The sequence below is a fragment of the Tursiops truncatus genome, chromosome 5 (assembly GCF_011762595.2).
Source record: "Tursiops truncatus isolate mTurTru1 chromosome 5, mTurTru1.mat.Y, whole genome shotgun sequence".
NCBI lineage: Eukaryota > Metazoa > Chordata > Mammalia > Artiodactyla > Delphinidae > Tursiops > Tursiops truncatus.
Genome location: NC_047038.1, coordinates 13314122 through 13339163, shown reverse-complemented (window position 1 = coordinate 13339163; position 25042 = coordinate 13314122). Strand labels below are relative to the sequence as shown.

General features: G+C 45.3%; 1 protein-coding gene across 9 annotated transcripts in view; it reads left to right on the top strand.

The window, feature by feature from the left end:
- The first annotated feature begins 3151 nt into the window (after positions 1 to 3151).
- JADE1 (jade family PHD finger 1) overlaps positions 3152 to 25042 on the top strand; it is a 57568-nt gene continuing 35677 nt past the window's right edge. Inside the window, exons 1-2 of one of the 9 annotated variants that reach the window (XM_019927921.3) lie at positions 3152 to 3307; positions 20828 to 20905. In XM_019927921.3, the coding sequence (XP_019783480.1) occupies positions 20854 to 20905 (52 nt within the window). In that variant the 5' untranslated portion in view covers positions 3152 to 3307; positions 20828 to 20853. Of the gene's footprint in view, positions 3308 to 3473; positions 3580 to 3620; positions 3768 to 4778; positions 4877 to 5224; positions 5335 to 8094; positions 8326 to 19164; positions 20186 to 20827; positions 20906 to 21596; positions 21758 to 25042 lie in introns of those variants that run through there. The other 8 variants (XM_019927922.3, XM_019927923.3, XM_019927925.3 and 5 more) reach the window with 8 other exon arrangements.

The window sequence follows — 25042 nt, the reverse complement described above, 5'->3', positions numbered from 1 at the left end:
TCCTGTTTCTTCTCATGGGGTCAGGCATGTGCTGAGGATCGTTCCCAACTTTACTCCTCCTGTACAGAGTTCTACCTACTTATCCCTCTTTGAATTAGATCCCCTCCCAGCCAAATAATATCACTCAAAAACGTTATTCTTTTCTGTAATTTATTTATTAAAATTATTAAAATAAAAAACTGCTTGACAACTTAAGCTCTCTCAATAACAAGGTTTATTTGGGGCATAAATTCAAAGTTCCAAACAGTTAAAGTACATACAAACTTTTAGAACACAACCTGTTTTATCCATGAGAGCACTTGTGCAATAAATATTGTGTATACATTATTTGTCGTAACATATACCAGTTGGCAATGGTATTTGCCAGGAAGAATTTCTTGTGCATTTCTTTAAAGGAATGAGATACGCAGGACTTTGGCATATGTATCTACTTCGTTTCAAAGATGAACAATTCTGAATTTTGTGTCTAGGCCTTGTAATTCTTTACGTACAGAGTAGAAACAAATGAAATAACTAAGTAAACATTTAGAGGCTTAATCATGTATGGTTTCAAAATCAGGAATATGAATATACAAATTTTTTCTATAAAAATCTATAATTATGGAAGAAAATAATTAAACTGTATGCCTACAGCAAAATGAAAGGGATGTATAAAATTTTAATTATCACCATGCACACTGATCAGACCAGGAAAGACTAGAATCTTGATATTTCAACTACACTGACTACTCTGTACCTATTTTCTTGAATGTCCTTTTATCTCTGATAATAAAGTGTGAATTAACAGGACCATTCTAGAGACCAGGAAATGGTGATCGTGAATGATTTGGTAAATTAAGACAATAAGTGACAGAGTAGAACCAGAAACTCATTTTCCTAATTACCAGCTTAGTACTTCTTATTCTAGACTGTATTAAATGCGCTGCCACAGGGCAAACCATGCCATTGCGGGTCCCATTTTAGAAATAGGTTGTCTACAAGTTTCCTTTGTGGTCAGGCAAAAGACACCTATTTAAAAAATGTCAATGGCTGATCATTAACGACAAAATGTTTTTACACGTTGTTTATTGATTCAAGTTGTCCTCCATTTCTACAAATAATCATTACCTTCTAAGTTTGGTAAGAACAATCAGAAAATTACTGAGAAAAGGGACGTTGGATATCATCTTGTCTATCATCTCAGTGGGGAAACTAAGATCCAAAGAAATTTTTCAGAGTTATAGTGTGAGTTGATGGGAGTCTCCAGACTTTTAGTCCAGGGCTATTTATGGCACATGGCACTACCTCAGCAGATCAGTATTCTGAAACAGTGTGGCGTAACTGAGAGGATGTTTCTGGGACCATCAGTCTTGATCAACGTTATCAGTGTTGGGAGTTTGTGCGCCATTTTACCTCTTTATTTTTCTCATCCATTTATTCAGTACCCTTTCATTTTGTTGCCTGATGTTTTGGGAGTGGGGATAGTCAGAAAAAAATAAGTTAAAAGCTAAGTGGCAAATGTGATTTAATTTATTTTTACTTTTATTTTTTTTGCAGGGGAATGAGTGAAGTAAGGTTGGCTGGAATGTAGAAAAGTTGCAATTTTCAATGGAGAGAAGGCCAAGAAAGAGAGATGGGAGGGATGGCCCTCCTACTGCCAGGGCCTCTGCTGGGCACTTTTATGGAGTTATCTCATTCCTTAACACCCCTTTAGGTATAGGGCCTGTTAACCTCATTTTATTACTCATGAAGAAATTGAGGATCAGAGCAGTTTTGTAATTTACCCAACAGTCACACAGCTGATAACCTGTAGTCAGATTCAATGCAGGGTCTATATGGCTGCGAAGTAGAGTATGTGAAAGGTGAACCAATGAAAATAACAGTAATTGCAGTGCAATATTAATAACAGTAATAATGATAGCATAGTGCTTTACATATGTGCTCTTTGAACGGGATTAAGTGAGCCCATGAACAGGACTGATAGGGTGTCTTTGTACTCTTCATTAGTGAAGCAGGCAAGGGAGAAAGAGGACATATACTTAAGATTTCCTTTGGTAAACTTTGCTTTCTGAAAAATATTTGGAAGGCTCAATTAGTTTTGTTTTGCCACGTTTATCAGCTTATTATGTTCTTGATGTGGGTGGATGGGTTGGTGTGTGATTGTGTGAAATCAAACCTGATATATTCAGAACAATTCTCCCAGTGGATAAATATGCCTTTGGGTTTGATATTGAATTTTGTAATTAGCGATCTCTGTTCCTGTTTACTGAATGGGATTTTTAATCTGTATCCAGGTCTTTTCCCTTCTGAAGCTGAATGCCATATATACTCATTTCTTTTGGGGACCCACAAAAGACGTATGTTAAACTCCAATGAAAAAGTAAGTTATACCCCTAAATTAATCTCTGGTAACTAATTTTATATTAGTCTGCAGTTCCAGTTTTAGAATTAAGCCCAATTCTCATATTTGCAAGGCGATTTCCAGTTCTGTGACACTGTGTAACATAAAGGTGGTGTCAATTTATAAATAATTACTGTCTCCTAATGAATTAGTGATCATTTACAACTATCATTTCGATACAAACTTAAAGAGGGGTTCCGGCTCCAAAACTGGATTTTCTGTATTTAAAAATGTCATTCTAATTCAGAACTCCCCAAAACTGTTACTACAAAGAACTATGCCATTCAGCCTAAAAATAAAACCTCTCACCCAAACTACACTCCTTAATAGCCACATTTTAATCTACATAATTTTAAACTAAGTTGAAAGAATCCATTTCTAGTGCAGTGATGTCAGACAAGAGTTGGAACTGGGACAGTGTGAAAGGGATAAATTAAAAGCCCACCCCCCTGCTTGGAGACACCTCAAGAATTTCTAGGCTCACAAGGGAGATGAAGGAAGAGATTTTAAAAGCTGAAGAGTGCTGCTCTTGGCAAGCCCCTGCGGACACAGGCCGAGCCGGCTGCGGCGAGGGCCGCGAAGAGTTAACAAGGGACCGAGCCCCCCTCGCCTCGGGCTCTCCGCGCGCTCCCCCCGCCCTCCTGTCCCCACCCTCTCGTTTTGGCAAGGGATTAAAGTGCTCCCCCCTGTGGCAGCAGTGACCCAGAAATGAGTTTGATTCACACAGTCCTTCCTCCATAACCAGCCAAACGCCCGTCCGAGAGTGCCTCCCTGCGCGAGCGCCGGGTGTGTGCGCGCGGGCGAGAGCAGGGGCCCGCCCGGCTCCCCGCCCGCCAGTCAGTCCGCCCGCCCGCCGCGGCCCGAACTCATGCGGCGCGGAGCGAGCGGCGAGGAGCCCAGCGCCGCGGCCGAAGCCCTCCGCAGCAGGTACGCGCGCGGGCCGCGGGGGGCGCGCGGGGAGGGTGCGCCGGGCCAGAATCCGCGCGTGTCCGCGTGTGGGTCTGTGTGCGCGTCCCGTTCCGCCGGCGGCGGCGGCGGCGGCGGCGGCGGCGGCGGCGGCGGCGGCGGCGGCGGCGGCGGCGGCGGCGGCGGCAGGACGAGCAGAGAGGCTCAGCCATATTTGATGGTTTTGTTGCTTTGCTTGGGAGTTCTCGGGAGTAATTTAATGCCGAAGGTCGCTGCCTAGTGGAAATAATATAGTACGTCATTAATATGGCGCCAAAAGATTGGGTTCTCGATATGTAGCGAGGAGGGAGGGCACGCAGCCGCCGAGTGCAGCGTTACTATCCCACCAGTAACTTGGGCATTGCCGGGGCGGGGGCCAGAGGAGGAGGAGGAGGAGAGGAGGATGATTTTTGGATCCTGAGAATTGATCTATGTTGGATCAGTAAGTTTTATTATGATTATTTTTCAATTTTGGGGAACTGAAGACTTAGAGCTTTTTCTTCTTTTGGGTTTGTGAAGAACATGCGGTTTTCAGGCCAATCATCAATTAAAACGCGTTCAGAAGCAGAAGCCCAGTTTAGTTGGCTTTAGTTTATTAGAATTTTTTAAAAAGCCGAAGTGCATTAGGTTGCATGAAAGTGGAAAGCATAGTAGCAACTTGGTAGACAGATGGCAATGGCAGAACACAGGTCCGTGTACATATATGAATCCAGAGTGTGTGTGACCGTGGTGGTGATGGTGGTGGTGCGGGGGGAAGGGACGACGACTGTATTTGTCCAAACATAGGTGTGTGTGTATAGGTACATCTGTGTAGGGTGGCCGCAGCCTTAGCTCTTGTCACCGCGTCACCACATGTCCAAAATATTCATTGCATCAATTCAAGGGCAGTGAGGGAGGGGTGGTGGTGGGGTGGAGGGACAGTTTAGAAATTAGATTCTTCCAAATTGGGTTTCCAATGATCAGACCTTTTACTTACAGCGAGACTGCCTGTGAAGTGTAAAACCCTTTATCGGTGAAATTAGGAAGGAGTTGCACTGGTAGAGCAAACTACCGATTAACCATGAACTTAAAACGGATTGCAACTTGCAACCTTTGGCACCATCTGCAAATTGTGGAGGTGGTATCGCTAGGTCTTCGCTGCCTGAAATGAACGTGCAGTGTGCACCCCGGGACTGCAAGTTGCAAAGCCCTTCAGTGCACGTGTCTTGTGCCTGCGAGTGTGTATTTGTGAGTTGGGGGCTGTTGTTCGATAGCTAGCAGGCTTTCCGGGTTGTTGGAGCTGGCTTGCAAATGCGGGAGAGGGATGGAATGTGGAATGTTGACCGGGGAACCGAATCCTGTCGGAACGGTCCCATTTGCTGGAGAAATTCGATCCCTTCCACCTCCTTCCCGCTCCCCCCGCCCGCCTGCGGGCTGGAGGCGGGGCCGAGGACGCGGCTGCTGCTCAAAGTGGTGGAGCGCGGCGGCGGGAGGCAGGTGCACGGCACCCGCCAGTGGGGGTGCCTCAACTTCCGCGGGCGTTTAAATAGCAGCCTCTCTCCCCTCCCACCGGTAATAGGTGACCTGGCGGCCGAGGGCGGCGGGGGGAAGGGGACGGGGGATACCCGGGAGCGAGCTTCCGCGGCACGTGGGCAGGTGCTGGGTGGCCCTGGGGCCAACTTTTGTGGCCCGCCTTTGGCGTTGGAGAAGAGGTGGCTCCATGTGGAAATGGGGGCGGGCGGCGGCTGAGGCGCTGCTTTCTCGGCCGCGGCTGGAGCGTCACCTAACGGTCCCAGCAGAGCTGCCGGGCCCGGGGTGGGGGGCTTCGGGGGCGGGGACGCCCGGCCCACCGCGCCCGCGCCGCGGGAACCCCGCACAAAGCCCGAGGCGCGGGGGCGGCCACCGCGCTCCCGCCTGGGGAACTGCCCGAAGCCCGTCGCCGTCCCCGCGCTGATTCCGGCGGGCGGCCGCAGGCGTTTGTTTGTTGGTTCCGCGCCGCCTTCCTCGTCGGATGGCTTCCTGTGACAGAGGTGATACACAGTTTCCAGAACTGTCTGGGGGCGGGAGCGGGCGCCGAGCCCTCTCCTAGCTGCTCGCGGCCGCCGCAGCTCCCGCTCCCGTCTCACAACCGTTTCTTGCCGGCGCGCCCGCCCCAGCCCGAAGGTGCCGCCCGGGAGGGACTCGGGGAGGGTGACGGCGCGGCCGTTTCCAGCGGCGCAAGTGGCTTCTACACGCGAGGGAGCGTTTGATTTGCAACTGGGGCCGAGCGGATTGGTGCAGCTGGCGGCGGCGGGGCGGGAGGAGCGGCGGCGGCGGCGGCGGCGGCGGGGGGTGGCCACTTTCAAATGGAGAGGGCGGCGGCGGGGACGCCGCTGCGGAGGGAGCGGGGCTTGGTTGCGCCACGAGAAGGTGTCATCACTGCACCGGGGCTAATTCCGGCGGAGGTGCCGGGAGTTACTTTCCCCTCCTCCCGCGCTGTTGTTTCTGTCGCCTTGGGAGGAGGAGGAGGAGGAGAGAGAGAGAGGGAGGGGGCAGCGTCGCCACGCGAAGCCGCGGCCTTGCGCACACCCCGGCGGGCCGCGGGAGCCGCGCGGTGCGTTCTCCGGTGCGGGGCGGCGGCTCAGTTCTCCCCTCCCCGGGATCCCCCTCCCCCTTCCTGGGGTCCTCAGCTTTCTCTCTGCGCAGCCCACCCGCACTCTCCCCCCTCCCACACGGGTTCCGCATCCACGGGTCCTTCGCCCCGGGTGCTCCCTGCCCTGTCGTACACCCTCGCCCCGGCTTCCGCACCCTGGTCTCCCCCTCCCCGGCGCGCGGGGGCGGCCGTAGTCCCGGCACCCGGTGAATGTAGCGTGCAAACAAAAAAGCGGGCGATTTAAACGTGCCTTCGAAACCCGTTAGGAATGCGTCGTCACCCGGAGACCGTTTAAAAGCAGCTTGGGCTGGTTTTCTAGTAACGAGGAGGGAGGCGCCCACCTCGCTTCGGCGGCGAAGGTCTGCCGCCCTCTGTTTACCATAGCCGAGGGGGAATTTAAATTTTCTTTTTGTAAAGTGATAGCTGCAGTTGAATGACTTGAGACGGCTACATTTTTAGGAAATTGCGAGAGAATCTGAAGTTTCCATTAATGGCAATGCTTAGGGGCTTCTTTCCCAAAGGTTTTTATTAGGGAACTATTTTTCCTTTTTAGAAAACCTGCTGCGAAAGGCTAGCTCTCTAGTTACCTACGTGGCTCGAGGCTAATATCTTTCGAAGTTAATGAACTAGTTTTAAGATCCAGAGAAATTATTTCCCTGAAAGCTGATTTAGACAGTGATCCACCAATGGTTGGAGATTACTTTAGTAAGTGGTATTTGACCAAATCACAGCTAATCAAGATTTAATCGCTTTTAGGTGGAGGAAGGAAGCGTTCGGTGTAACTGGACCTTACTTCCACAGACAACACTGTTGATACAATAATGTGTGGTAGTAGAGTGGGCAACACACACTGGAGAGCTAACAGGATGTTCTGTGTGTGACACTCTAGCAGATACCTGGAACTGAGAATTCTTAGTGTCCTTTTGTCCCAAAGGTTTCAGTCTCATCTAATGTCACTTTTAACTCAGATGACTTTCGGATTGTTTGGTTATTTTGCTTTCTTCCTTAACTTTGTGTATTTTTATATGTGTATTTGATGACTTGGCATTTTCAGCTACGTAAGTGTTACACATCTCCTTTCCTCCTTACACCAGCCAGAGATAAAGGCAGTAGAACTTGAACTTGATTCCATCTTAAGGTCATAGGCTGCTTTTCAAGAAGAAAAGTTGAGTGGGTTGTCACAGATTTTTAACTTTTGACAAGGGTAGGTATATGTTCATTTAGAAAGAAAAAGATCACCCCCCCGCCCAAGTTCCTCCTCCATCACTTGACAGGTTTTCAGCCTATAAATTAGTATTTTAGTTTTATATTTCTTACGGAGGTTGAAAGAGTAGCTATAAAGGGAAAATAGTGAGAAATGATGAGTGTGCTGGAGAGACCAGGGAGAGAAACTTTTTTGGAATTTAAGGAAGTGTTGTATTTTAGAAATGAACAATTGCTTAGCCCAGACACTTTGGGGAGAAGGATTAACTAAAAACAGAAACAAAATTTGGAGGACTTGGTGAGAATACAAGCAGATCTCCATGTGTTTCACCTTCATAAATACTGATTTTGGACTTCAAGGAGCCCTTAGTGGCTTAAAGTATTATTACAGAAGTGGTGTTACGTGTACATTGTTGAAAATTAGAGAAGCAACTATAAAAACACATTCCTACCACCTAGAAATCAGCATTGTATCGTTTTCCAGATAATTGTGTATATGTTTGTATGTATGTTTTGATCGGAATGAGTCATACTGGCTCTACAGTTGTGTAGGGCGTTTTTGCTTTTCGGTGCCCCCCCCCCCCCCCCCCCCCCCCCCCGTTAGCAGGCTTGTCTCTTATTGGGAGATATTCAGATTTCCTCACTCGGCCCTGAAATATAACACAGCAGCTTTGTCTAAAACGCTGTCCAGTCAGAGACCATTTATTACATCTGGTTATTTCCCGTAAGTAGGTTTTAGTCTGTGTAGTAACTTTGACAGAACCTCTGGCATTGAGGAGGCATGCCTTTGGAATCAATCATGACTGGATTTGAAAGAGTTGGAATTAAACTAGCATTTTATTGTAATTTGGAAGTCTTCAATTTGGAGATTATTTGTTTGAAAACTACTTTAAAGACATTTGCGTGATGTTTTTATCCACAGACTTGCTGGAAAAAGAATTATCACCTGTTTGTGTTCCAGTACTGAGGTGGTTAGAACAGCAAACATCAAGATATACCCTGAGAAAACCATAATTCAAAAAGAGTCACGTACCAAAATGTTCATTGCAGCTCTATTTACAATAGCCAGGACACGGAAGCAACCTAAGTGTCCATCGACAGATGAATGGATAAAGATGTGGCACATATATACAATGGAATATTACTCAGCCATAAAAAGAAGCGAAATTGAGCTATTTGTAATGAGGTGGGTAGACCTAGAGTCTGTCATACAGAGTGAAGTAAGTCAGAAAGAGAAAAACAAATACTGTATGCTAACACATATATATGGAATTTAAGAAAAAAAATGTCATGAAGAACCTAGGGGTAAGACAGGAATAAAGACACAGACCTACTAGAGAATGGACTTGAGGATATGGGGAGGGGGAAGGGTAAGCTGTGACAAAGCGAGAGAGAGGCATGGACATATATATACTACCAAACGTAAAATAGATAGCTAGTGGGAAGCAGCTGCATAGCACAGGGAGATCAGCTTGGTGCTTTGTGACTACCTAGAGGGGTGGGATAGGGAGGGTGGGAGGGAGGGAGATGCAAGAGGGAAGAGATATGGGAACATGTATATGTATAACTGATTCACTTTGTTATAAAGCAGAAACTAACACACCATTGTAAAGCAATTATACTCCAATAAAGATGTTAAAAAAAAAAGACATCAGGCACTGACCAAATACAAGTCAGGAGTTGAGGAGGAGACGTAAGAATGTCATGGTTCTGTTTGCTTTCCTTCCTTTCTGTTGGGGAAGCTCTTTCCTCATTTAGTGATGCGGGGCATCTGTTACAGTCTTAATGGTCTGTCAGAATTTGCATTATAAACCCAGTTTTCCCACATGGTTAATAACAGTAAGACATCCTCTGGAGGAAAATATGACATCTTAGCCAATATCTTGCTTTTTATTTGGATTGGAATTAAAAATTGTTCAAACAGTGGGAGTTATACCGGTTAAATTTTTTCCTCCCCTCCTTGTGCAAGCCTGTGATAGCTAGAACTGTCACCATGTTTAACGATACCTTAAAAAAAGAATTTATTTTTTTCAAATGAAGGCTGGCTTTGCTTGGAATTGTTAGTTTCTTAGGTGGTGTCAGAAGCCTGGTAGGAACCTTAATTGGGAAAGTTTTAGTTCCTGAGACAGTAAGTTGTTTCCTTGAACGTTTTAGTGTTCAGTCTATTTTGTCTCTTTTCAAGACCTGGCAGCACTTTATTTGGTTATGAATTAAAATTTGGACAGTTAATATGTTTATTATTTGTAGTATATAATATTTCAAAAAGTTGAGACTTAATTGAAACAGAGTCTTGCCATTTGCCTGGTGTACTTATACGACAATATTGTTCTGTGATTGTGAGGGGTATATATTTTGATGTTTTCACGGTTGGTGGGCTCTGATGGAATAAGTTAACTCTGCATTCCTAACAAATGGAAGAGTGGCCTTGGAGGGCCTTTTTACCTTTGAGTTGGAAGTGGCATCTTGTCTTTAAGTTTAGCTAGGGTTAACTGTCATGGAGCAGAGAGAAAATCTAGTCTAAGAGGATATTATTGATCCTGACTCCGGCCATGTTATTGTGGCCTGGCCTTATCTAGCCTAGACCTTGAATGATTATTAAGGATGTCTTCCTCACCTGAAAGCAACAAAAATAGATTGCCAGAAATGGAATGGAAAGCCTGGTCTCTGGGGAAGAGACTGGGTATTTCCACTTTTGAGTCCTTTATTAACTCTAGAGCAGTGGTGTATTATGTGTGCCTAACAGATGTTCAAGTACCAAGCTTTTGATGAATATTCTAAAACACGTCAGATATTAACGTTTTGCTTTTGGTTCTTCAGGTAGAGTTAAGACATAATAAGGTGACTGAGGACAGTTGAAGTAAGTTCATTTTTAAAACTTCAGGTTCTTTTGGGCTTATTTGCTGAAGGAATTAATCCACAGTTTTCTCTTGGTTTGAAAGCTCTTCCAATTGGCAGTAATATATACTTTTTAATATTGAGCATTTAATGTTTGCACAGGAGGTTTTAATTTGAAAATTCATGACAGCTGCTAAGACAGTTTCTAAGCAGTTAAGTGAAGGTTTCATGGCTGAGGGTCCAAACTGAAGAATAAAAGAGCATTTTTTTTTTTCTTTTACTCCTTACTCCAGGGTAAGTAAGCAGCAAGCATTGGCAAGGTTAACAAGTTGCTGGAGTTTGAGCTACCTGGTTCGCATTTGTTTAGCACAAAGTACACATAACATGGTTTAAGGTTTTTCTTAATGACTCATGGTCATTTTTATAAGCATCAGTTATTTCAGTGTTGAAATAAAATGATGCACTTAAAGATGTGTAGGCTGAGTTCTGGTGGCTTGTAACTTTTTTAAGGTCAAGGACACTTGAGTTCCAAAACCTGTGGAATCTCTCCCACAGAAAAAGTGAGTTGCACCGAAATTTGCATGTCATTTCAGGGTTTGGATGAATACCTTTAAGTGCGTCCTGGGATTTCAGTTTAGCATTTAAATTCTGGTGACTTCTTTTTTTGATTTCTCTCTGATCCTTTTACATCCCTGTTAACCATGTATTGTAGTTAAAATGCCTGTCTAGAACAGTCATTTTTCTGCTTATTGGTCACTGGCTTGAAAATCAGATAAGCATGTTAGAAGTTTTTATAACTTAGTGTACACTGGCCCCAAGTAGGAGCCTCAGGGGTTTTCCTTTGAGAAAAATTCATGGGTTTCTTGGCCTTTATTTAAGTTGTTTAGAGCACCACCACCACCACCCCACCCCTCCCTCTCACCCCCTTACTGCCAGTCTATTGATTTATAGCAGGAATCAGTAAACTTTTTTAGTAAAGGGCCAGATAGCAAATATCTTAGGCTCTGTGGGCCTGACGTCTCTATTACAGCTGTTCAATTCTGCCATTGTTGCGAAAGCAATCGGTGGACAAGAGGTAAATGAATGAACGTGGTGTCTCCCAATAAAACTTTATTTACAGACAGTGAAGTTTGAATTTGGTATAATTTTCAGGTGTTCTGAAATGTTCTTTTGATGCCCTCTCCCCAAACCATTTAAATATGTAAAAAACATTCTTAGCTCAGGGGCTGGACAAAAACAGGCTATGGATCCCTGATTTATAGTCATGCAGCCTTACTATACTATATGTACTTATAGTATATACCTGTAGTATAGTATAGTGATAACAGCATCACCTAGTCACCAGATGGTCTCTGCTGGGGCTGAATTCCCTTTCTGATAGGAATCTGAAATAGCAAGTTGAAATCAGAAGTTTGTTTGATAAATATGAAGGGAGTTGGCTAGTCTGAGGGCTGTGGCTCTTAACTTTTTGATTCCTAGATCCCCTTTGAGGATAGGATGTGTAATACAGGACCCTGTGTACCTAGGAAAGCACAGCTAGGGAGTCACACCCTCCAAGGGGACCAGGCCAAGAAGGGTATACATTTATAACCTGGGGATATACATTATAACCTGGGGATATATCCGGAGGCAGATACATCCAGAGGAAGATAACCTCTCTCCGAGTAGGGTGCGTGTGTCACCGATCAGAAGTTAATGCCAGCTGCTCAGAGGACTCCTACCCCTGTGATAGTGTCCAGGAAACTACTGGTACACTCTCTTTCCAGCTCTACCTTTTGTAGGCTCCACCAGGCAAAATGGCATTTGCAACCATGTTCACATCAGCTTCCAGGAAACCGTGTTTTCAAGTTCCAAGTTAACAGACTGTTACTCAGTACATTTTAGTTGTCGGCTCCCTGGTAACATGTAGTCCATGGCCTTAATCTTTGAGATGACCTCTTTCTAAATCGCAGGAGGTGTCCAGGAGCGGGAAGCCTGTGGTTCAGGCGCTGGGAGGAGGGTGGATGGCACAGGAGGGCCACCCATCTCGGGAACTGGTCTTTGGTTCAGCCACTGGCTTCACCCTAGACCTACCTACCTGTGTGTCCCCGCTCACGCTGCTTAACCTCGCCAGCGTTTATTTATGTACTTGTCTTTTTAAAGTCGGGCCAGGTAAATGATCTCTAAAATGTTTTCTAGTGCCGCAATTATGATTTTATGGGTTTCTTTGGGGAGGGTTTCCTGTAGACACAATCCATGAAAAGGGTGAGACTCTTCAGCTTTTGCCTCAGAGAATAATACTTTCCAGACCTTGTTGGTAGGCTTTGAGACTGTCTTATGTTTCCATGACCATAATAACGAAACTTGTACAATTGTGATGAAATGTTTGTTTTCATACGTAATTCAGATGATGTGTAAATGCAGTTTTAAGTGTGCCGTCTTGGTCTCCTAATGTACAACACTGGGAGTCTGAGTTTTTTTTTAAAACAGTACTTTAAAAATTTTTGGTGACTTAACATTGTTAGTGGTAACTGATAGTTTCTGACAACCGGCTATAATCAGGGAACAAAGTTCCTCAAAACAGCTGCATTTCAATCTGTGCACAGTGTAATTGTCATTAACTGGTTGAGTCTGGTTTCTGCAGAAGCTGCTTTGTATATCCTGTATAAGAACATCTGGTTTGAGCATTTAAAAATCTTTTAAAATTACGCTTTATCACTTGGCATTTATTGGCTTATTCTTCCAAGGGTAGAATAAGGGGTTGTAGACTCCTTTCCATCCTTATCCTTACCTTGATTCATTCAGAATTATCTCCTGCTAGCTAAGTTACACTTAGTTTTTTCTAAAGTGTTATTCTTCAGTGAAGTTTTAGAGTCTGATCTGAAGATGTGCTTGTGTGTGTGTTATAAATTAGAATTTGGTTCAGAGATCCCAAGAATCTATTCTGAAGAGTTTGGTCTTAGTTTTTTCTGGTAAATTGTCAAAAGAAAAGTGTGAAAAGAGGACCTATAGGGCAAATAGGCTTTGTTTTTCATTTGAATTCTGACTAATAGCAATGTGTTAAGGAGGATTCTGAAGTCATGCCTGGGTTTGCGGTGGGGGTGGGGGAGGGGGGGTGGAGAGTGACCTAATTTATTAACCATGCCTGCCTGCAATGGGTAGAGGAAATGGTGTGTTTGGTAACCATCTCTGGAATGTAGCTTTTTTTTTTTTTTTTTACTTTTTTTTCCGAAATAGTACTGCTCTTAAAGTGAATAGGAAGTTGAGTATTTATTCTTTAAAGGTAGTTTAAACCCTAGTTTTCCTGTCTGGCTTAGTTTTTCTAATTGCATATGTTTTTAGTGACCTGCTACTGGTGCTGGATATTCTTATGTTTTGAAACCTTTACTTTTGAAGTAAATAGTGAATGAGTGATAGTAGCATTTTACGGCACTATCCTGTTACCTTTTCTATTTCTTCGTCCTGTGCTATTTTATCAGGTATTTTGAAACAAGACAAGCCTTTGATACCCCATCTCGGGAAGGAGGTGGAATGTATATAGTTTATTGATGGTTGCTCATTTTAGGCCGGTGCCTGCCAGGGGCCAAGAAGTTGTGTTCCCAGCGTCTTCTATAATGTGAGGAGCAGGGAAGAAAGGTTTGGGGTTTTAAATCTTTACTATTATAAATAGCGTAGTACAGGATCATGGTAAAAAATTAACAACATGTAAAAGGTCATAAAGGGAGGTAAAAGTTCCCAACCTATTCTGTTTGCAACACTTCAGTCACATTTCTCAGAGATAAACACTATTAACCTTAATGTTCTTCCAGAAATTTTCCCTGAGTATGCAAGCATTTGGTGTATATATTCTCTTCTCTCCTCTTTTATATGTAAATGGACTGATATTTCATTCCCCGCCCCCCCCCCGCCCACAGTTTGCTGGTGTTTCTTGATATGTCTTTGGGATCTTCCATATCTGAGCATATAGATCTAACAGGAAGGAATTTGGGGTAGATGGAAATAGGGATAGAAGCTCAGGATTGGAGGCCAACATGCTTGATTGCTTTTATTGTTTGGGGTGAATTCATTTACTCTCATGTAAAGAGAAGTTAAAAAAGATACAAATACAAGTGATTGGAGTGTTTTGTCATAACTGCTCTTTAGGTACTGACTCTAATTGAGTCATCAATTACAGAGACCTGGGAAGGGTTTAATAGATTGTTCTAGGACTCATAAGCAGAGATTGGATTATTTATAAATTGCCAAATGGGAGCTGCCTAATTCATTCAGAACCACTCTTACTTATAAATTCCTTAAAATCTTGAAAAATTGTTTTATTAACTTTTAAAGTCTGAGTTTAAAAATAATTTATAAAGAATTTATGGTGAGCTAATGTGTTGTAGCACTTGGACTTTATTAGTAACATTCATAGGAGTAAATTTTGCAGTTAAGGTTATCTGGTCAGTTCTTAAAATCTTTTCTTTTGGGAGAGGTGGTTGATTATTGCTAATATAAACTCTTTTCTGCTGAATATTTTCAAGTATGATGTCTTTGCAAAGGCTCTATAATAGCTTGGGCAGCATTTCTTTTTTATAAATTTATTTTTTGGCTGCGTTGGGTCTTCATTGCTGCGCGCGGGCTTTCTCTAGTTGTGGTGAACGGGGGCTACTCTTCGTTGCGGTGCGCGGGCTTCTCGTGGCGGTGGCTTCTCTTGTTGCGGAGCACGGGCTCTAGGCGCACAGGCTTCAGTAGTTGTGGCTCAAGAGCTCAGTACTTGTGGCTCGTGGGCTCTAGAGCGCAGGCTCAGTAGTTGTGGCGCACGGGCTTAGTTGCCCTGTGGCATGTGGGGTCTTCCTGGACCAGGGCTCGTACCCGTGTCCCCTGCATTGGCAGGTGGCTTCTTCACCACTGCGCCACCGGGGAAGCCCCCTTTAAACACATCTTGATGTACGACATTATAAAGGACACATTTTTAAAAGTTCCGTTTTTCTGGGTTGAAATATTTAGACAAGGTTAAAACTTTAACATTTAATATCTAAGCAGTTTGTCAGTTAAGTCAAATCTGTGACTATCTTTTTGACCAGATATAACCCTTTGGTTAAAGTGAGAAATCTGGGTTTGAGTTACAGTCACACTAGTATTTTTACGCTCTGAGCATATGAATTAGATAGTGTTGTCAATTTGAAAACTTACTATCTAGGCGATTAATGTTTGCTTTAAAAACTGAGGTAAGAAACCAGCTGGATTTCCTTCACATTCATTTAGGGATAGGAGATTACTGTGAAGTATAGGTCATTATTATATTTGGGTATTTTGTTGCCTTTGGTACTGTATACTTCATAGAAGACAAAAAGAAAGAAGACATATTAAGGAAATGTAAATCATTTTTTATAGGGGAGGTAATAGTCTATGACCAATAACTTAGCAATAAAATTATCAGTTGCATAGTGTTTAGAAATAATATTTGAATTGTGTGAACTTAGCAAACAGAACTAGCTCATTATAAAATACCTTTATCTTTATGTAAGACTACTTGGTGTCTGAAAATACATTCTTTAAAGTACATTTTTATATTATACATTTTCTAAATACATTTAAAAATGTAGTACATTTAAGTATTAGATCATTAACTTTGACAGAGAATGGAAGGGCACCTATAAATTTGAAAATAAAGTAGTGGAACTTACTCCAGTGAAAGGTCATTTAGATATTAAAGTGAAGCATTTTAAATTCCATAAAGCTGAGTGAACATAGGATACAGTTTATGTACAGGAACTCATTCATTCATCCTATAGGTTATTTTAACACATAGCTAATCCAATACATTGCATTAGGTAATACATAGAGAAGTAGTATGTAGAGGTCTTTAATTGAACTTTAATTGAATTGAAGTTCTAGAACTTCTTGAGAGTGAAATAAATAAGAATGAAAACAGAGTGGACAAAACTGATACTTTGAAGGAAAAAAACAGCCTTTCTGCATATAAACCATAAGATAATTAAAACCACTAGGGTGTAGTCCTTATTGTAGCTGTAGAGTTTATGGCCTGATAAATGGTCCCTGTTCCACCACAGAGAGTAATTCTAGTGACTGGACAGTTTGTTTTCCTCACAGCTGTCTTCTTCCCGGGAGTAGCGTTGAACAGACATCCTCAGATTCTTAATCATCTTACTCCTTTGTAAAAGCTCTTCTCTCTTTGTCCTCCAGGCCACTTCCCGTTCTTTCTTAGCTGGAGTCGCATGCCAGTCCTGCCTCCCTGGTGCCACACCCAGGTCACTGAACTTGCTCCCTTACAAATTCTTGAACCACTTGGGGATGGGTTCCTTCAGCTGATGGCTGCTCTTAACTTAGGGCCTGCTGACTTCCCCCCCGAATTTTAGTCTGAGGAAACTTACATTTGAAGGTTTTGAGGTACCTTGCCGTCTCACATACATAGCCCATGTCCCACTATGATCCATGCATCCTGTAACCTTTATAGTAGGTATCACACTGAGGCTACTTATCTACTTGCTTACTGTGTCTCCCTGTGGGCCATTCCGTATCTTGTTCACCATATTTCTGGCATCTAACTTGATACAATTGTAATTGAATTAATATATTAGCTAATCCACTACATTTTGACCCCTGCGACAGAAGAGGCTGCAGGAGAGTGATCTGCATGTAGGATGTTACCTGTGCTTCCTGAGGAGATGGTGCTCTGAGCAGCTGCCACTCGTGCCTGGTTGTCTTGGCATGTCCCTCCGTGCTGCCAAAGGATTGTCGCTTCACTGATGCAGCCAGGGTCTTTGGCCAGTGACTTCCTCTTACTTGGTCTTTCCAGGCAATGTTCTGATTATAATCAGGCTTCCTAGGTAATCTTTCGCTTTTTGGGCAAAGTCCCAAATGCCCAATAATTAGTGTTTTGTCTGCCTAGCTGTTATGCTCCTCATGGCAAATGGACACTCCGGGCTCCTATAAATTGCATCACTTTGAGCCAGTTTTGATGAAATCAGACAGGATGTCAGGACAAGCCCTATTGAGGACTGGACCCAGAGGGCTGGGGGTATCTGTTGTAGCTGCCCTTTGAAGTCTTGTTTTGCTCAAGACCTCTCTCTGTGATGTCTTTATTTCACATTTAATTCGAGAGAATCTCTTTTCTGGAACTTACTATAACCTTTTAGAGACACGTATATAGAACATTTAAGTGATAATGCAAGGCAAGGCAGGAGTTGATTGGCTGTTAAAGAAAATAGTACATTAAAAAGTAGGGTGAAAAAGTTCTAAAAGAAGCAAAAATGTGAAATGAGTGGTATAGAATGTAAATGCTTTTAATTGGAATGGTTGACAGGGTACTTAGTGACTTTGAGCTGTGCCCTGGAGAAGAGGTGGGATTGGGATGGATGGGGGTGGGGGAGGAAAGGGCCAAAGGACCACCATCAGCAGAGACTGAGGATGGAAAGAAGAGGTGTTTTCAAGGATAGAAGCCAGGCAAACTGGTTACAGGGGCTTGTTAGGAGAGATGTTTGGGTAGAGCAGGGAGGGGCCAGGTGGTGGAAAACCTCTGAGTTTCTGGCTGGACCCATTTGCAGTGTGGAACGGAGGGGGAGATTGGCATAGGGAACAGCTCGATGAGGTCACCTCGTAGGATGGTTTAATTTGTTGTAACAATTGGAAGGGGTAAAAAATTGTGGGCATGGAGAATGGAAGGGTGGTGCCTAAAGTGATCTTCGGTATAGGTGGCTGAAGACCTCGTGGGGCAGTAGTGGGGCTGGAAAGGGTCATACGTTATGAAATGACAAGCCTTGGCAATTGAATAGAAAGGTAAGAAGAGATGAATATTAGTAAATAAATGAGCAAATAGCAAGATTCTGAGTGTGAAGTTGCTGCACAGAGGAATATGCTAGGTTATATGTATGTTAAGTATTACAGCGTTTTGCCCAAAATGTGCTGTTTCTTGTTGTTACCTCCCCTTTGCTCTTCAGGACTCTGGCTCAGAATCTTTCCGACTCAGTCAGGCTGTGTTTCTGTAGAGTCTTGTGTTTACCACTGTCGAGCATTAAGCATATTGAATTCCTGTGGACTTGTCTGTCTTCTCTGCTAGACCAGGAACTCCATAAGATCAGGGATAGTCATTTTGCTTCAGCGCCTCCTAATATATTAGGTATTCAAATGTTTGTGGGATGCATTATATATGCAGTTATATTTTCTTGCTGCTTTCTCTGGAGTGTTGCAAGTAGCCCTTTTAATTGATTATTACTGATCCTACTACCACCTAGATAATAATCAGTGATTGCCCTAAATGATGCTAAGGGCCCTCTGCTTTCTCTCACTGGCTTTCTTTGGACAGATGTTTGCAGCATGCAACCGCTGTAGTGTCTGTCTTAAAGATAGTCACGTGTGTGTACTTGGATTTCTTGGTGGAGTAAGTAACCCCAGGTGAGGTACATCAGGCTGATGTCAAGGATTAAGTACGTTAGAGCCCCAGAGGAGGCGATTCTGGCGTGCGCTCACCCCGTTGCTGTACCAGGTTCCCTGGAGAAGTACAGCACAGCATTCTCAACCTTCTTCACTCAAGATCTTTTAGGGCTGGTGAAAACGGAATTTATTAGAACAAAAGTACTATTTTTACTCTTCTTGCGTAATTTTGCATGAGAGTATGTATGTGTGTTTAGGAACATCATTCTATTTTGGTCAATGCTTGCATTCTGCATACAGTGACTGAAGCGCGTGCTTTCTCTGGGAAACTGTGGAAAGCTAGCAGGAAAACATTTTGATTTTAAAAGATTCTCCGTTTTCCAAACTCTTCCCTTTAGGTAAATGTTAGCTGTCCAAGTCAATGAAGCTGCGACCAGCGTTTGTTGCCTCATTTCCAGCTGGGGACCGCTCGTGCGCTTTCTCAGCCTCTTACCTTCTCACAGTTCTTACACCCGCTCCTCAGGTGGGAACTGCATTCTTCTTGCCCTGCTGCTTCACGCTGTTACTTTTAAGGAATTCCTCTTCCGGTAGCACCTTCCTTTTCTTTTCTTCTTGTTGTAAAGCTCTCTTGTAACGTAGGCCCTAGGGAGCTGAGGCTGAAGCTGTTGCTGGGAACGAGTGGTCTTCGCCTTTCCGTCCCCTCCTTGTACGTCCTGACAGGTCCGGGGTGGGAGCAGGGGTGCCTTCCAGGAGGCTGGAGGAGGGTTCAGCTGTCAGCAGTTGGTGTTTTGGCACATGGTGACAGGGCGGGGAAGATAATCTGTTTCAAGAGGGGAGGGGGCCACGGGAGTGTGTTGTCTGCGGAAGTTTTTCCGGGGGTGGGCCTGCCCCAGGCCGAGTTGTAGGTTGCTGGGTGTCAGAGTTAGGGGTGAACGGGGCTCTGCAGCAAAGCCGGGGAGGGGCAGTGAGGGTGGACTTTAGGACTGTGACCCCGCCCATGACCTGAGTGAGGACTCACGTCCCGGGCTTCCTTGTGGAAGTTCTTTTAATGGTTTTGGAAGGATCATTTGGTAAAAACACACAAACTTTAACGGGTGTCTCATAAAGAAAGTATAAAATAGAGATTAGGAGCCTGCATATTTGAGAGAATCATACAGGTCTGTTTTGTAGGTGGGAGCAGACTGCAAAATGGGGTGCTTTCTGCCTTTTTGACTTAAGCTTTACAGTTCCACTTAGAGCGGACCTTTGGGTTTTTGATTTCCGACTTGTTGTAGGACAGTTCCTGTCTTGTTTCGAGCACGGTGGTTCCACATTGTTTTTCCACACCGTTCCTGCGTGCCACACTCTTAGAAGCTCATCGCATTGTAATGCTGTGATTCCCAGTGAGGGAGAGGTTGGGATATACTTTTTTGAGGGGCTGGATGGGTAGGGAATGGATGACCAACCATACTTTGACTTGGAAAGCCCTCCTCCCTCATTGGGAGTCACTGATCTGGCAGTAAGATCAGGGCCCTAAAGATGTCGAGGTGATCAGTAGTTTTAGTTTGGAAGAGCTTTTCGGATTTGTTTAGAAAGCTGCCCTGTGTGAATATAACCTCGAGTTCACCTGTGTAAAGTTCAGCGACTGGCTGTTCAATCTCGGTGCACTGCCCTCTTTCCTAAATGCAGTCTTTCTCTCTTCTGTGGTGCTGGAGGCCTGTTACCACCTGGCAGGCGTTGGCAAGGTGGGCTGGGTGTCCGCACGAACTGCTTTCTTAGTTTGGCTGAGTTCGGTTGGACAAGGCCTGTAAGGAGTTGGGGTGAAGGGTAGTGAACTTGGATTTGCAATTAGAAGTTCCCTGCTCACAATGTGACCTTGGGTAAGTGGCCGCTTGAGCCTGAGTTTCCTAATGAGTAAAGGGGAGGGGTCTGGATTCCAGTGAATCACTGAGGGGTTGGAGATGACTAGAGGATACATTTGCATTCCCAGTTGTCCCGTTGGTTTTGTTCCTAGGACTCCAGGTACTCAGCTTTTAGGCTTCTTTTAGCAAAATCTGCCCGAGAAGCATCGTCACGCCCAGCGCAGCGTAAATATTGACACGTCCCGGCACAGCCCCATCCCCACGCATACGCACACGCGTAAAATACGAATCTGTCTGTGGTGAGGAAGCCCTGTGCTCATTGCCAGGGGTTTGTTCCTGCAGAGCTTGCTGCCAGTCCCCTAAAGAGACTCCTGGAGTAGTTGTAGTGATAATGTCACAGGAACGAGAGAGAAGGCCTGGCACCTTGGGGAGACCTGCTGATATGTGACTTCTCCACTCCTCCCCTTCCTTTTTGAACCTGTTCTGTTAATAATTGCACCTCATTATGTATCTTTGGTCTTTTTACTGCTTACGATTCAAATGCTACTTAAAGCCGATTGTTTGCTTTTGTGTGCTGTAAATCCTGGGCTGCCATCTGAAGCACAACTTGATGATTGTGTATTATCATCTTGGGTTAAGTGCTGTCTCATTGCCTTGCAGGCTGCCTGCTGTTTCCCGGGGAGATCATGAAACGAGGTCGCCTTCCCAGCAGCAGTGAGGATTCTGACGACAATGGCAGTAAGTCCTGCTTTGTTGTTCTTGGAACCTACCAGGGTTTGGGTCAGTGTAAAAACATGGTTCTTTAATGTAATGCTTTAAATAGCTGAGGCCCTTCGAATATCAGGGAGGTCAGCGAAGAGCTGAGGCCTGAGAAACACATCTGAGTGTGATACTGTAGGTCTGTAACCAAATCTTTCTGGGTAAGGTTGACTGCAGGCAGGCATTCCTCAGGCTTCCTGTTTGTTTTCCAGAGATGGATAATCCAGTTTCAAGAGTCACTGGTGTGTCTGTTTTTCCTAAACATCATTTACAGCACTTCACAGTTGCTCTTTATGAAAAGGGAACTTAATCGAAGCCAGTTAATTATTAACTAGTCCAACCCCCGATACAAAGGGAGATTGAGGACTGCCTAGTGTGATGTGAAAATATTAAGTACACGAGTCAGCGGTCTTCAGTTGATTTGAACATGCCTGTATTTAATAATACTACTGTATGCATCTCAGCTCTCTGGCATCCTCGTATTTTCACAGTGCAGCTGAGAACCAGAAGTTAGTTGGCTTCCAGGCAGGCAAAATAAATGTCACACAGCATCTGTGTATTGGGAAGCTAACAGACGATCCTGGGAAGAGCTCCCTTCAGATAACAAGGAAATTTTGTACCTAGCACAGTGCCTGAGCTCTGGCCCGTTATCTTATGTTTTATATTACAGATCAAATTTGGGAAACCTTGAAAGAATGCTCGCTCTGCTGAGTGATGGGAAAAGTATTGGGCCTGCTTTCAAGGAACTCTGTCTTTGGCATGTATAAGATTGAGCTCCGATGGAAAGTCACCAGGACAGTCGGAGATGCCTTTCTGATGCACTGTGGAAATGTATATATGTAGACACAAACTCAGGAGGGGGAGGGCAAGGGAAACCTACAGAGGACATAAAAGTTGGGCAGGTCCTGAAGGATGAAATCGTTTCAGGCAAACAGGGTTGTCTTTCCGGGCTCCAAGTTTTCGGCAGATTAAAAGTGGCAAATTAGAAAGCAAAGCTTTGCTGTAGGTGGCCACACTGACAGCCACCGGAAACATTAAAAACAGAAGAACTCAAACACAGCAGTTTGACTGGAGCGTTGGGTGCAGGCATGGAGCAGTGGGAAGGAGAACTGGTGGTGATGGGTGGGTGTTGGGTGTTGGGGGTACCTGCGAAGTAAGCTGAGACCGGAGGACGGTGAAGGGCTGGGAGCTCTTGGGACAGATGGTGGGAGCTAGTGTTTGGCATGAGGGAGGAGTGAGCTGGGTAAGCACTCCAGAGAGAGGGGCGTTCCTTCTGTTTCAGGGAGCGGTATTAAGGGGCTGTACCCCGTCTGTGGGAGCATTCGGGAACCCTGAACTTCTTAGCGCTTATCGATTCACGGCCCTCACTACCTGTTTTCTCTATTTACTTAGGCTTTTTACTCCTTGAGGCAAAAACATGCTTAGGTATTTCTTTTCTGCCCTCTGTGGTGCCGGTCAAAGTGTCCTCTGGAGTTACAAGCACTCAATAAACGCTTGCTGTTAGCCCGTGTACACAATTTGTCCTGCAGCAATTAAAAAAGAAAACAACTTGCTTTTTAAGTTCAGAATTAATCAGAAGAAGGGTTCATGAGTTATGTCCGTGTACTAACAGTGCCTGGTAAAAGGCTCAGAGTCCTGTTTTCCTCTGATTTTGGTTGAGGACCCGGTCCGTGCTCACGTTGTTGACTCTCAGCACTGCCTCATGTCCACTTTGGGAGAGCTGGGTTAGAAAAGGTTCTCCTGGAATGTTCTCTCAGACTTAGACTCTTCCCCTTTCTGGACTAGAGGATGTGCATTCTTGACGTTTCTGTGTGTGTCTAAGTGTCCTCCTGTAATCCAGTGACGTCGGATTAGGGCCAATCATTTTCATTTAAACGCCGATTTAAAGGCTTTATGTCCAAATACAGTCACATTCTGAGGTATTGGGGGGTTAGGCTTCAACATATGAAATTTTGGGGGACACAGTTCAGCCCATAACAGCCCTAGAAGACCAAATGCTTCATCTAAACCTATATTTCCACCCAGAACTCTAGGGGAAGAGAGTACCCAAAGTCCCCACCAAAAGTCTATCCATCAGGTCACCTTCCTGGTAATGGGCCTTTTTCGTCCTCCAGCTAATATGCCTGTGTCTGTGCTGGCCTCCCTGAAGAAGGCAGGGATGGAGGACTAAGATAAATACCTACAGGGTACAACCTGGGTTTTGTTCTACCCTAGGCTACACGTGGAAATAGAGTGGTGGTGGTAGAGGATGAGGATGCTAGCTGCTAGTGGAAAGGAGGCAGGCTGGCTGTGTCCTGGAGTTGATTCAGTGTGAAGCGAGTGGTGACACTTGATGGCTGTGCTGTCTGTCCAGGCCTAGTGATTTGGTCATTATGGTGGATGATGGTCGTGGTAAACAGCTCTCATTGAGACCCCCAGAATGCCAAGCCGTACGAACACATGTACATTATCTGCACCATGGGATACACTCCCCATCCTTTCTGAGGGCAGCTGCTGCCCAGTGTGGGCTTCTGCCACCAGCCTGCCTGTTGGCACTGGAGCCCATCCTCTTGTGTAGGCACGTGGTGGGTGTGGGCAGGTGCCTTCTGCCCCTGCAGTCAGGTGCACAGAACTGGGCCTGCCCTTAGCTGGGTCTGAGTACTTGGCAGCCCTGCTTGTGAGATGGGCGGTCCGTGCGGTGGCCTCTCCCCAGCCTTTCCAGCCTGCGGTCCCGACGGAAGCCTGGCAGCAGCTCCCGGCCCAATGCAGAGCATGTCAACGTGGAGAAGAGGCAGCTGCGGACGTCAGCTTGGGGCCCCAGCACCAGCCATGGTCACGGCTAGGCCCCGCTGGCCTCCTGGGCTGGGTGGAGCCCTTTGCTTTGATTTCTGGCCTGGTCCAGGGGAACACCGGTGTGGTATTTACAGTTGGGGATGGACCGGCATTTTCTGTGCCAGTGCAAGCCCTCATCCAGCTGCAGTCATAGTTGTTGAAGCCTTTCTCCGGGTGCCCTGGACTGCCAGCCTTGGCAGTTGGATGAAGTAGCACTGGGGTGTTTGCAGGCTGTGTCTGTAATTGCTGGGCTCCTGGGACTGGGTGACTCAGCCAGTCTCTGAAGTTATGCATTGTGCCAGGGTGTGGCCCGGGGAAACAAGCACTTTATTTCCTGCTTCCAAGTCCATGGTCCTCTGTGTTAGGGGTTTTGGCAAATGTGGCAGTGGGTCCCCCAGCTATTTTTGGTGTTTCCATCCAGCCTGCAGGGAGGAGGAAGGAGCTGGAGGTTGAATCGGTCATCATTGGCCAATAATTTTATCAATCATGTCTCGGTAATGAAGCCTCTGTAAAAACCCAAAAGGACAGAGGTCAGAGAGCTTCCAGGTGGCGAGCGCGTGGTGACTGGGAGAGAACGGTGCGCGCCGAGAGGGCGTGGAAGCTCTGTGCCCTTTCCCCATGCTTTGTCCTACGTATCTCTTCGTTTGGATGTTGACTCATATCCTTCAATATCCTCTTAGAGTTAAGTTGGTGATCTAGTCAGTAACATGTTTCTCTGAGTTCTGTGAGCCGCTCTAACAAAGTAGTTGAACCCGAGGAGAGGGGCTCATGGGAACCTCTGCCAGTCAGAAGCACAGGTAATAACCTGGGCTTGGCAACTGGCATCTGAAGTGGAACTTGGTCTCACGGGACTGAGTCTGGAATCTGTTTCTATCTCCGAGTCAGAATTGAGTTGAATTCCTGGACACGCTGCTGGCGTCTGACAGTTGCTCGTTGGTGTGGGGAAGCTTCCACAAGCACGTGTTGGAATTGGGTCTGGGAACCATTTTCACCTGCCTAATGCCCTAAATTTCAGGGCTGTGTTGACCACCCCGTGGGAAGGCCTGGTGTGTGGCGAGGGCTCTGGGGCCAGGCACCTTGTGAGGGCCCTGCCTGGTCTCCCGGTTTTTCACACCTGCGCTGACCCTGAAACACTCCTGTCTTCTCCAGTTATCCAGCCAGCTTCTGCTCCATCACTGGTGATAACGAAGGCACAGAGAATAGCTGAGTAAAATTCAAACCTACTAATTCTGCACTTAGTAATGCAGGTCGATGAGTGGCAAACATGAAGTTTTGTGAGGACTTCTGATTTTCTGGGCTCTCTCC